The sequence below is a fragment of the Lycorma delicatula genome, chromosome 12, assembly GCF_047948215.1.
Source record: "Lycorma delicatula isolate Av1 chromosome 12, ASM4794821v1, whole genome shotgun sequence".
In the NCBI taxonomy this organism is placed as follows: domain Eukaryota; kingdom Metazoa; phylum Arthropoda; class Insecta; order Hemiptera; family Fulgoridae; genus Lycorma; species Lycorma delicatula.
The window spans coordinates 5,609,030-5,623,117 of record NC_134466.1 but is presented as its reverse complement, the minus strand read 5'-3'; the positions used below and the strand labels follow the sequence as shown (position 1 = coordinate 5,623,117).

Sequence of the window (14,088 nt, the reverse complement as noted above, 5' to 3'; positions counted from 1 at the left end):
AAATATGCTTATTGTTCACCTTAGCTCATTAAAAAAAAAATGTATAAGCAAATAAAAGAATTTTGTATTAAGGTGAGCTATAATGCACACGATGTGTGTAAGACAATTAAATGTGCTTATGATCTATCTTTGCTGTAACGTATGTACAGGGAAGTTTTTTAATTCGAACATGATGTATTATATTAATCTATTATAAACAAAATAAAAATTGAAGCAATTTCCTTATGAAATTTCTTTTTTAAATTTTAACATGATTCTTTCACAGGTAATGAATAAGAACTTGTACTGAAACAGTTGTTTGGTTGGTGATAAAAAATAATTCATTGGTTAAATGTACATGTTAATGTGTGCTTGCTTTGGATTAAAAAGTGTGGATGAAATTCTATATATTCTTAAATTTTTTATATTTAATTATTTCTTTTTCAGTTATATGTACGCCGTGTATTCATTACAGATGAATTTGCTGACATGCTTCCTAAATATTTAGCGTTTATACGTGGTGTTGTTGACTCCGATGATCTCCCGTTAAATGTTTCTCGTGAAACATTACAACAACACAAACTACTTAAAGTTATTAAAAAGAAATTGGTTAGAAAGGCACTTGATATGATTAAAAAGTTGGAAGGGGAAGATATGGATACTTTCTGGAAGGAATATTCAACTAAGTAAGTTTTTATATTTATTCGTTTTTTTTTAGAATATACGAGGCTTATCTGAAAAAATATGTAACTTTTTTTATCACTTGCAGCTGTGCAGCATGTTCACCGCATTTTTACATTGGTTGGCTTTTATGGACACCATTACAAATACAGCTTTGTTTGTTTTCAGTTGAAAGTTATTTTAAACGATGTTTAAAATGTTCAAATCGATGAAGAATCCTGCTGATAGTGAAATTAGGGTAGTTACCTGTTTTTAAATTCGAGAAATGTCAAAACTGCTGATCATCATCAGATTAGTGTATGGAGATAAGTGTATGGAGAAAAAGCTATGAGTGATGGAACGGTTAGAAAGTCGGTGCAGCAGTTCAATGACAGATAATGTAGTGTGCAAAGAAGTTGTATATAGTAGCAAAGAAGTTGGTGCCCTTCCATAGTGATTAATGATTTTGTTAAAATAGATGAAGAAAATCAAGGGTTTATAATTTCTTCATTATATATTGAGTTCCTTGAATTTTAACAGACAGTTTTGAAAGTTGGGTTTCCTTAATAGTCTTACTCTGGAAAAAATAAAACAGAAGTTTAAAACTACTGTCAACATAAAAAATCATGTACTTTGTCTTCTGGAGAAGAAAGGAGTTTTGTTGGTTGACTTCTTGCCAAAGGTGAGACTATAAATGCTTCACTTTATTACGGTAGTCTTAAAAAAACATGTAGTGCAATCCAAAACAGGAGAGGTATGCTCATGCTCAATCATGGGATTGTTGCTTCATGATAATGTTTGTTCGCATGTTGGCAGTGAAACTTAGAGTCTGATTGAATAGTTTGGCTGGGAGCAAACTGTATAGCCCCGACTTGACGCCAAGCGACTACCGTTTGCTTTTCAAGCTAAAGTGATGGCTTGCGGGTTAGCACTATAATGACAGTACTGGTGCGAAAATGCTGTACAAAAGTGAGCAGTGGTGTTTCACTGATGGCACTGTTCTTTGAGGAAGGATTGAAAAAACCGATATGAAAATATGAAAAGTGCTTTAGTAACGGTTGAAATTAGGTAGACGAATAGTTCAAGATATGCTTTTTCATGTAATTATTGAGTTATTCTGTAGAAACTTATTTTTGTTTTTAATAAAAAAACTGTACTTACTTTCTGGGTATGTCTCATAAAAATGAGAAAATAATTATTTCAGTTGCCTTCAATCTAGGTTTTTCAATTACGCATAATGAATACAAGTATTTTTTTTTTAAATGGAAGATGCAGCCAAGTATACATAAAAAGAAAAATCAGTTATTTATTTTATTATAAATAATCCTTTTTTTTATGCTATTACTTGCCGAAATTCCTTTAAAATTGTAATATGACTGTGATATCTGTTTTTAAATGCATTATAATAGATTGACATTACAAGAACATTTTGATAATCTGAAGACTAAATTTTCTGAAGTTTTATATATCTGTTTTTAAATTTTCTTACTAAAAAGCAGTGTTCGCAAGAGAACACATTTTTTTGCTCCTCTTGGAAACAAAACCATTCAGGTTTCATTAATATCTTTTTTTGAATAGACAGAAGCATCATTACATTGTAAATTTTTAGATTAACCAGTAATGCTGTCCACATTTATGGCAGTAGAAAATTATTTATAAAAACTACATAAAAAATTGTGTTTATTTTTTTTTTTTTTCAAGCATAAATGCTCTTTTGTGGTGTAGGATATATATTAGGAATGAAATGGGATATATGTCTTGAATGAAAAACAAGCTTAACAATTTTCTTGATATGTTTATATCTTAGTGGATATAAAGTTTAATATTATACATTGTATAATATATATATATATATTTATAATATTGTATACGTCTCATATTTCTGGATGTCTTTTATCTTAGTGGATGTAAAAGTTAATATTGTAATAGCTCATTTACTACCTTTCCTCTTCTTGTTTCAGTATTAAATTGGGCATTGTAGAAGATCCAAGTAACAGATCAAGATTGTCTAAACTGTTAAGATTCCATTCATCAAATAAAGAGGGAATGACAACATTATCCGATTACGTATCGAGGATGAAACCAAAACAAACTCATATCTACTATATTGCTGGTGCTTCAAGACAGGAGGTATTAATTTCTTTAATTGTGAGATTTTTTTAATTTATCTTTGGTATCAATAATTAAAAGTAAGATTTTTCTTGTTACTGTTTTAAAGTTACTAGGAAAGTCTAAAAAAGATTTTTTTTAATTATTTAGAATTTTAGATATGTATTTCTTTCTTTTACTTTTAAGATGTGTTCAAATTGCTGCTGTTTCATGAACACGAAAGAGAAAAGAAAATGAAGTCAGTCTAGAAAGATATAAATCAATTTCCTTAATTTGAACAAGATTCAATTTCAAACCTTTTGTATCTATAACGGTTATTTTTTACAGAAAATTGTAATGAAATGAGACGTACTATTATAAATTACTAAGGTGTTAGATATATTTCTCTTCTGGTGTTACAGAAAAGCAATAAGAATAATTTTGTTTAGAGTTGAACAATTTATTAAAGAATGTGTGAGTGTTCAAAAACATTAGTTCAACAATTCCATTGTTTTTAAGAAGTCATGTCTTCCATAAGATATACTTTGTACTTTTCCAAATTCTTGAAATTTAGTATACTCTTATTCTCAATAAAATATTTGCATGAAGTCTTATCTTCATAATAATCCCTAAGATAACATTTTTATTCGTTTGCTCTTACGTTAGATTAACATCATTATTTTAAACATACATAATTTTTTTTTAGGTTGAAACCTCCCCGTTTGTTGAAAGGTTGTTGAAGAAAAAATATGAAGTATTATATTTGGTTGAAGCTATTGATGAATATTCATTATCTGCATTACCTGAATTTGAAGGCAAGAAATTCCAAAATGTTGCCAAAGAAGGATTTACTTTACCTGAAGAAGGAAAGAAGGTTGAAGCACTTAAGAGCAAATTTGAAACTCTTACAAACTGGCTTATGGATAAAGGACTTAAGGATAAGGTAATTGTTGGTTTTTGTAGTATGTTTTTTTTTTTTGTAAAATTTCAGTTTCACTAACCCTTGGACTTCTTGATTGAGTTACCTATCAGTTTGGAAGTTCTGTATTTCAAGATTACTACGGTTAATATATTGCTCTTTCGTTAAGTACGTTTAGAACTAGCTGGTTTTCATACTAGATGAAAGCTTGAAATTTTTAGTTTCATATAATATAGATGTAAGATTTTTATTGTAGCATTTGTGTTTTATTTAAGAAATAACTGTGTGTACAACTAGATATTTGACGTCTTATTCATTTTACATGGTAAAATGTGAAAATTGTCATAAAATGTGAAGTGACATATCTGTTCTGCCTTACAGAATGATGAAAGAACAGAGTAGCCATAATAGTTTAAAACTGTGGTTTATAAAATCAAGAAAATTGTTCACGCTTAACATTAATTTCTTTCATAACATCCGTGAAAAATGTCACAGGAGTTGTAATTTAAATTAAATATCTTCTGCTAGGATATCTTGTAAAAAATATTTAAAAATTTTATTAGAAAATATGTATAATTTTTTATTATTTAATTTTAGAATTTTTTAATTCAGTTGTTTCTATACAGAATTTTGTAGAAAGAAAACAGTCCGAATATCTTTTTAATTAATTATTGAGAACGGCCTAGAATATCCATTTATGATGCTATTAGAAACATCCTAAAAACAAATTATTTTACATTATTACTGAAGTTAAAGTAAACTTTAAAAGATATACCTTAGAATTTGATACCGTAAATTTTATTTTATTCACTTTTTTTTAACAGATTGCTAAGGCTATGGTATCAGAAAGATTAACGGATTCACCTTGTGCACTTGTTGCTAGTATGTTTGGTTGGACTGGTAATATGGAACGATTGGCGATATCAAATGCACATCAAAAAGCAGATGATCCTCAGCGTAGTTTCTATTTAGGACAAAAGAAAACTCTTGAAATCAATCCTAGACATCCTTTAATTAAGGAACTTCAACGTAGGGTTTCTGATGATCCTAATGACTCGGTTGCTAATGATATTGCTTTAATGATGTTCAGAACAGGTAAATAATTACAATTTTTATTGAGCACTCTAGTAATTATACTTTTTTTTTTAATAGCATATTTTCTGTTATCTACCAGCCATCCGTTCAATTGTTTTATAAATATTTATAATTCTGAATCTATTTTTAGTGTATTAAACATATGAGGGTTATTAATAATTAAAGAGACAACAACAGAAAAGTTATGTTTAAGTTGGTATCCCTGACAGAAAATATCAGCTGTTCAAATAAAATTTCCATTATAATCCATCATCATGCAAATTTTTATAAGTTGATTGGACAGTTTAAATCGGGCAGAAGAGTTCAGTTTCAATCAGAAATATGACTGATTTTCAACATAGTGGAAGACCGGTAGAAGTTTTGATTGATGTTTTGCAAAATCACATTATTCATCTTATTCACAAGGATAAACGCATAAAAATTTGGGAAATTTGTAGTGCAAATATCGTTAATACCCATCCGATTATCCATGATAAGCTGAATTACTGTAAAACATGTTCAGAGTGGATTCCAAGGAGTTGATTCAGAATCACAAATACATCTACCTGATTTCACACGTGTATGGAATTTAGAAAAATAGTTTTTAGCTGAAGGTGAAACTATTTTATCTTACATAACTTGCGGTGAAACTTGGATTCATGGTCACCCGCTAAGAAAAAATTCAAAATTGATGTCTCAGATGTAAAGTAATTTAAAGGCCCAATTTATTGCAATCGTTTAGAAGAACAAAGTAAAATCAACGGTGAATGTTTCTGTGACACGCTAGACTAAAGTAAAAATGCTGCAATAAGAGGAAATATCCTGGTACCTTCTCTAAAGGTGTAATTCTTGTGCACGATAATGCCTGCTTTTATGCTGCACAAGCATGCTTTTGCTTGAGAAAATTTATACTCTTAGGTTGTCAAGTCGGGAGGTGTTGATATATCCACCGTATAGTCCTGATCTCACACCATCAGACAGATGTTCGATCCTCTAAAACAGTTTTTACATGGCACTGATTTCAGCAATAATGAATCGGTCAGGAATGTCGTATATAAATGGCTCAGGCACTGAAGTGAATAATTCTTTATCAATGGAGAAAGTTGGGACATGTGCCTAAATGTAACCAGGAATTATGCTGAAAGTAGCATTAATTTCATTATCATTAAATGAATTAATAATTTTGTACAGTCTTTTGTCTCTTTAATATTTGATTTTATGGTAATAAGATTTATGGCACAGGTTACTAATTTCTCTTAATGTATCGTAATACTTTTCTTTGGGCCTTTCTAATTTTCTTCTGAAAATTTTAGACTTTCTCATTTTAAACCTTCTATTTTTTACTTTGAATAAAAAAAATTTGACAGACTTCCTCTTTTCTCCAACTCATCTTAAAAATTTCATATTGAGTTTTCCTTAATTAACTTTATTTTCATGCACATCTCAAAAACTTTCTTTCTAGTGTATCTATTATCCAAGTTTTATTCCCATCAGCATTACTATTCATACAAACATATTTAAAAATTCTTTCTATTCCCTAATTTTATATAGGATACTAAATTTTTTTATTGAATTAAGAGACTGTTGTTTCAGATTATTTGCTTTTAGTATTTTTTATCTAACTTATTCAAACAAATAAAGATTGTAGCAGAAAAACATAGCCTATCCTCAAAAAGATCTTTGACATCACAAATCAAAATTTTAAATTAAAATAAATAAGCAAGATAAAAAAAAAATAAGTCAAAACATTATATAAAAAATAGGAAAACAATGAAGAAGAAGAATATAAAATTCACGAACACAACAAGAATTAATTTTAAACTTAAATAATTTTACTCTGCTAAAAAATTTTTCAACTTGCATTTCATAATATTTATATTATTAGCATTATTAGTATTAGTTCCTTATTGTTATGGTCAAAATACATTTGAGATTATTATTTTCACACTTATATTTTACTTTATATTTTACACTTATATTTACTTATATTTTACTTATATTTACTTGTATTTCTATTACAAACATTGCCAGCAGAATCTTAATGTGTTTTTGAACCAAAATGTAACTGCTTTGATTTAAAAAAAAATTTAAAACTTTGTCTTACATGTATGTTGATCATTCCATGTCAGTTCAACCACAAAAAACAGTTTTTTCACTCACCATCTCATATTTTGATGAAATTTAACCTTGTTTGTTCTACTTATAGAGGTATGTAACCGTACCAAATTTTTTAACTGTATCTCACTTCGTTGTCATATTATGGCCATTTAAAGTTTTGAGGTTTTTCACATTTTGCTAGTCTGATGTCGCAAGATAAAAAGCATCTGTAAATATAAAATAATTTGGCATTTGTTTATTTTTCATCCAATCGTTGTGAAATTTTCAATTTTGCTCTAATTATGGGGATCTAGAGAAAAATATAACATTCTTCTAAGCGTAATGATTTTGGCAGAAAAAAATCTTATTTTTATATCTAAGTTTTTTAAAAACGAAAACATGGTTTAGCAAACTCAATATTTCAAGGTAAAGGAATAATCACAAAATTTTTTCCCCCCTACATAATCATTATGAAATGGGCTGTAATGTAAATAAATGAATAAACTTTTTGGGTTTTTCATTCCTTTGTATAGTTTTTTTAAGTTAAATGTAAAAGTTTTTAAAATTACTCATTGAGCCATTGTAGGAACTATGTCAATTATTAAACTGCCACTTACACTATTTTTAGAGCAATAAATAATTATTAGATAAAATTCTTAATTAAGCTCAAAAATAAGAAAGCTGCAACTAGAAAGAGGCTCAGCTTGCAAAGTGTGCAACCATGTTTGTTTGCTGCTGGAACTGTGCAAGTAGAAACAGAACATGTCTAGACAGGCATATCATCAAATAAGCTATTCTTGGCTTGCCAAGTCAGTCACTTATTAAGGAAGTACTTGTACTTCCTTAGAAAACAGCATGGTGTATACTGCTTAGGATTTTAAATATTAATTCTGTGTGTAAGTGTGTAGTGGTTTTTGTGAGTTTTTCTTTACTTTTATGGATTTTATTAATACTAGTAAACTGTAAGTAAATGAACTTTTTTTTAGTAATATATTTGAGCAGCCTAGTTTCAAAATCAGCTACAGCAGCCATTTCATTCAATTTTTCAGGATAGCAAAAAAGCTGGAACAGTAAAATTTTCATAGCTAAAATTTTGATTTATTCACTATAGAATAAGTCACTCCTAATTAAATAATAAAAATTTTATTTAGTTAACCATGTACATTTAGCAGGAAATTCAATTTTTTATTTGCATATGGCTGATTTTGAAACAAAATTTGGGAGTTAGGTGATTTTGAAACAAAAAGGTTGATTTCAGACTACAAAATAATTTACTTTTATTTAAATAAAATACATTACATTTACGATAAATGCTTTAGTACACACTTTCTAATAAATTAAAAAAGTAATAACAGTTATTTATTCAAATGTTTGTATTGTATTATTTCAGGATGTGACTGACTGAAACACATTAAGCAGTCTTCTTCTGATGTATATTGCATATATTGTATATTTTTGTTTTATTGCGTGTATTGTGTGACTATATTGAGTTTAACGCTAAACCGTGTTTTCATTTTTTTAAATCTTGAGAGATACAAAAATAAGATTTTTTTTCTCCAAACCGTTACACTTAGACGAATGTTATATTTCCCCCTAAAATCGCCATAGGTTAAGAGCAAACTTTCACAATTGGATGAAAAATAAACAAATGACAAATTATTTTTTATTTACAGACGCTTTTTGTCTTGCGATATCCAACTAGCAAAATGTGATAGACCTCAAAACTTTGAATGGCTGTAACATGATAATGAAATGAAATAGAGAGTTGAAATTTGGTGTGCTTACTTACCTCTATAGGTAGAACAAACAAGCTAAGTTTCATCAAAATCTGAGGTGGTGGGTGAGCTAGTACAGTTGAATAGAGATGGAATGACCCATTTGTATCTTAGATGAAGATTATCTATTAATGATTTGGGTAATTTTAGTTTTATATTATATTAAATCGGGTTCAAACTTTTGATAATATTACTTATTTTTGTTTCAGCGACATTGAGAAGTGGTTATTTACTGCAAGATACAGCAGAATTCGCACAAACTGTTGAAAGCATGATGAAACAGACTTTAGGAATTTCAGAATATGAACAGGTATGTATATATATATATATATATATATATATATATATATATATGTATGTATATGTAAATTTTGTTTTTGTAGCAATAAGATAATGATGAATATTCATTTAATTAAAACAAATATAAGTAACTCTTTTTGTTGCTGTTATTGTGATCTTTGCTTTATTATAATTTTGTTTTGGTCTTATCCAAATGCAGAAGATAAAATAAAGGACTGAATACTCATTTTTATTCTACATTGAAAATAAACTTACAGTTAGTCTTTCTCTCCCCCTTCTCTCTAGTTCTATACAATTCTAATAAAAGTTTCTTAATGTAATAATTCATGTGTTATTTGATTTATACATCATTTTTTCAAATATGTATTATTTAATATATACACCTCCTAAAAATATAGGTTATGACATATGACATGCTCATTAGAGAAATATATCAGTGTTTATTTGTTTTTTAATATTAAAGGGTGGCAAATACATGAATTCTGTTTTTAACTTTTTTTCTCTGTTGCTGACATATATTTTGAGACTTGTAGTTATCATCGGATAATACAGGAATTAACACAGTTCCCCATCTTGCGCATGTGTGTACAACAATTAGTTTTTGTGTAGTGTTCATTTGAAGTAGGTGTTGTTTGGTGCGTTTTCCCATGAGTAACATCTATGAACTAAGAATGGCAGTCAAATTTTGTGTTAAGCCTTAGAAAAAGTTTTACCCGATCGCACAAAATTATTCAAAAGGGTTAATGGTGGTCTCTGAGCTGCATGTAATTCTAATCACCAATACTGAAAAAAGCATTCAAAAATCATTCAAATACAAAGTTGATGATTTTTTAAATTTTTTTTGTTTTTATTTTTGACAAATGGGTTGTCACTATGAGTTTCTATGAACAGGGTAGACAGTTGACAGGGCAGTAGGGCAGACATTAGTTAGAAGACATCATTTCTGGAGAAATGTGAGGAAGAAGGTATCTGAATGGCATGACAACTCATAATCCCTTTACCATGATAATGCACCACTCAACAGGTCGTTGCTCATTTGTGCTAGAGCTTTGTAAAAAAAAAAAACTCACCACGTGTATACATTAAACCAAGGGTGTTAGCCCTATAATACGTAAAATGTTATTGAAAGATTCATAATAGTATATAGAATTGAATGAATAAAAATTTGTCTGAGGCAACATTGCATTACTTAAATTGTCCAGTATAGTATTAACACTGAATAGATCCCAATATTCATGTGTTAAATTCAGTTTAATGCATTTCACCGTAATTTCACAGTCAATTACTTTTCAAAAACTGTAATTCAGTTCCACAGTGTATAATAATTGAAATAATAATAATTGTATAATTACAATTAACTTACAATAATAATCGTGTTGCTATTATTACAATAACTGTATTGTGTAATAATATTTTCATTTATCAGTATTTATTTTATAATATTTACGACATACTTTTAAAAGTTCAGCATTAATTAAGAAGACAGTGTTGTACAGCTTCTTAGACAATAGAGCTGATGGTGGTGGTGCATTACAACTTTAATACCACCTTTCATATAGCAAAACTTGATAAGGTATTGTACAAACAGCTGTCAGGTACTTCTGATTTTCATGTGTATTTGAACAGATCAATTTTTTCTGTTTTTAATTATCGACTAAAGATTTACCTGAAATTTGTCATACAGATAGGAACAACACTGAAAAAAAGCTATTTTAAGTGTTGGTCTATTTCCCTTATTTTACTCGTGATTGTAGTTTAAAATTTAGTGTACAGCCTTTTTTATGCGTATCTCATTACCTAGGTAGAATCTAAAGGACAACTGGGTTAGACTGTTTAACCATATCTTGTTTTGTTAGTAGAAAAGTTATATATATATTTTTTTAGGTGGAAGACGAAGAAGAAGAAGAAGATATAAGTGATAGTGAAAGCGACGAAAAACCACAAGAAGTAGGAGCTGATGATGATGAAGAAGATAAGGAAGATCATGATGAATTGTAATTAAAATAAAAGACAAACTGATTTAAATAATTTTGTGATGAAGTGATATTTTATATATAATTTAAAAAGGCTCGACTTGACTGTTCATATAAGTTCAAACAAGAGAATGCATTTACTTTATTTTTCTTTGTTAGGTTTGCCTTTTACTATCTATTGATTGAAAATGTATGTTCAAATTTGGTGTGTTGTTCCCCATTGTTTGAAGTCTAAAGAACAAGGAAAAACTGTATTGAGAATATTAGTTGTTTAAGCCAAAAGCCTGTGTTAAGCCCATTCTAAACATTCACTGGTGTTCTTAATATGTCATCTAATTCCCTCATTTGCGTGTGTATGTGTGTGTGTGGGTGTGGGTGTATATATATATATATATATATATATATATATATATATATATATGATATATGAGATAGTGAGTCCTCTAAAGGCAGTATCGGTCCTTAATTGTAAGATGGTAATGCAGTTGTATGGTTTTTTGTGACTGATTTCTAGTGCTAAGAAAAAAATAGAAGTTATGTATATGTAAGTTAATTTATATGTTTGAAATAAATTATTGATTTATACATAATGTGTGTATTCATTGTAATTCTTTTTAACCTAACCTAGTTGTTGAATAAGTGTGAAAAAATTGTTGTTTATTATACATATTCAAGAAAAATATTTCATTTTTTATAATCTAAAACGGTGGTACTCATTTAAAAGTGTAATATTGGAGGATATGTTTCTGTAATACTTATTGTTCAGTCTAATGTTGTCCATACTTTTCTAATAATATATTGTTTAAACATTTTTCACTGGGAAATTCTAAATTTTCCCCCTGGGAATTTTATTCCAATTTTATTTGTTTAACGTATAAATAGTATAACATAGCAAATATTGAAGTATTCAAGCGATAGCTTAGGATGATGTCAACATATTCAATAATAGAAATCAAAATACAGAGAGTCACAAAAAATTAGTCCCACCACTATATACAGTAATGTATGTAAGATTTATAACATACCTGTACTAATCTTCAGAGTAAATGTTAAAATAGTTTCCACTAACAGCTAAACACTTGTGCACAGTTTAACAAATGCGAGTATACCTGTGTCAATTCCACCAAGGCAATGCTGTTAATGCACATGCACATCCTAATTTCTCCTTCAGTTCATCGATGTTGAATCTGATTGTTTGATACTCCTTTAAAAATTCCCTATTATTAAAAGATACATGTCCACAAGTCTGGTGACTGTGGCAACCTTAAGCCTTTCATTCAACAATAAACAGTTCATAAACATTAGCAAGTGGCCTCTCAGACATCAGACAGGTCATCCCATCCTGCTGGAAGATGCAGTGATCACATTCTGTCAACTGTTTAGCAAAGTCATCCAAAATGCTCATGTAGGATATTTGTGATGTCATAAACTGTACCAGTAACATGTACGGCAAGCACAGCGCATCTCATACTTTTCTGGTCATGTATTAGGTTTAGATTTTTTTTAAAATGAAACCACGCCACATCTGACATGATAAACATAAACAGATCCAATCGACCATCTGCAACAATAGCCAACAACCTGCGACAAAAAGTTAAATGTTATCCCTTGTCCAATTACTTCAGATGTTACATAACTGTGATGCGATATGGTTTCAACTTCAAACTCTTTAGGACATGTAGTATGTTCTATTCACCTCGACCTGTTGCAGTAGTTTTCTGATGAGACTTTCTAAGAATTACAAAGTATCACTTGGGACCAAACATGTACATGAAGTTAAGGAGTATGGACAGATGACACCCTGTTCTTTGGTCAACAACAGATCCCATTTGTTAAATATCAATTTCTGTGATTATCGAATTTAATAATTTTCATTTGCAATTTTTCTTTTTTAATCCGTGAATGTCATGCTGTAATACAGAGTGTCCCACGAAGAAAAGGAAAAACTTTCACGACATGTTCTAATGGTGAAAATAATGAAAAATAAGCACATAAACATAGGTCTGAAAATGTTTTGTTATCGAGTTACAGCTAGTGAAAAATTTCACTCAGATTCTTTCTGTACCTAATAAAAAATAATTCTTAATATAGCAGAATAAAAAAAATGCACAAAAAGATAAATGGTAACAGAATTGTTATTCTGTTACTAAGTTACAGTAATTTTTTGAAATTCCCTCCTTCACAATGTAGACAACGCTCTACCTACGTAAAATATCTAAGGTGGCTTTCTATATCATCTCTGGATTTTTTTGTATAAATTCAATTGCCTTTCATATTTTAATGAGTAACTCTTCTTTAGAATTAACTTTTTATCGGTATAATATTGTTTTCATGACTGACCCCAAATGAAGTAATCTAATGGTGTTAAGTCAGTTGATGGTGGTGGCCAATTGATTGGACCACTCTTGTCCAATCCAGTCCTCCAAAAGAGCTGGCAAATTATTTTTCAACAAACGAACATCTCCCGTAACATATTCATTGAAAATAAATGGTACTAGAATTTATGGTATATAATGGGCACACCAAACATTAATGTGAAATCTATGTTTGAAATTAATTTCCACAGTACCATGATTGTCTTCGCTCCATAAATAAATATTTTTAGAACTGAAGACTCAGTTTTTCATAAAAGTGGCATTATTAGTAATTAAAATTGAATTTACCTTATCAGCGTTGTATAAAATCCAGTGACAGAAATTTAACCGCTGGAGTAATCTATTGACCACAAATTTTGAACCTTCTGCAGGCGGAATTATAATGGTTGCCTTATCATAGGTTTGCCACACTTTGTTTTTCGTCAAGCCAGTGCGACATGAAATTCGCCTTGTACTAGTGCCTGGGCTATGCTAAATGTGCTGAATCATCTGATGTTTATAATTAACACAATTATTTTCTGGGTGTTCAGTAGAAAACTGACACGTTGGAAATGACAGTTTCATTCTTAAATGCTGATATACTGAAGAAAATGTTTCATATTTGAAATCCGCCATACAGGAAATCTCCCCTGTTATTCCCATCTAGCAGTTTCTGAATTTCCGTCACGTCACAAGATCCATAAAGAAAAATTTTTCACAGATTCAAACGAAGTACAGTTTCCTTTGTTAGCCAGCTATATTGCTCAACCTATACAATAGAATGTTTAAAAAATATTTCTAATGTAAAACGCATTTCAATTTAGTTTTTACATAATTATTTTGTTTTACGTATTTAAATTATTGAATAT

At 29.3% G+C, this 14,088-nt stretch overlaps 1 protein-coding gene across 1 annotated transcript in view; it reads left to right on the top strand.

Annotated features, from left to right (window-relative positions):
* The window catches only part of Gp93 (heat shock protein 90 Gp93), a 47,873-nt gene extending 36,418 nt beyond the window's left edge, over positions 1–11,455 (top strand). The window contains exons 10-15 of the mRNA XM_075380501.1: positions 427–665; positions 2,601–2,769; positions 3,434–3,670; positions 4,471–4,741; positions 8,802–8,902; positions 10,777–11,455. Coding sequence (XP_075236616.1) covers positions 427–665; positions 2,601–2,769; positions 3,434–3,670; positions 4,471–4,741; positions 8,802–8,902; positions 10,777–10,890 — 1,131 coding nt within the window. The 3' untranslated portion in view covers positions 10,891–11,455. The remainder of the gene's footprint in view (positions 1–426; positions 666–2,600; positions 2,770–3,433; positions 3,671–4,470; positions 4,742–8,801; positions 8,903–10,776) is intronic.
* The last annotated feature ends 2,633 nt before the right edge of the window (positions 11,456–14,088 follow it).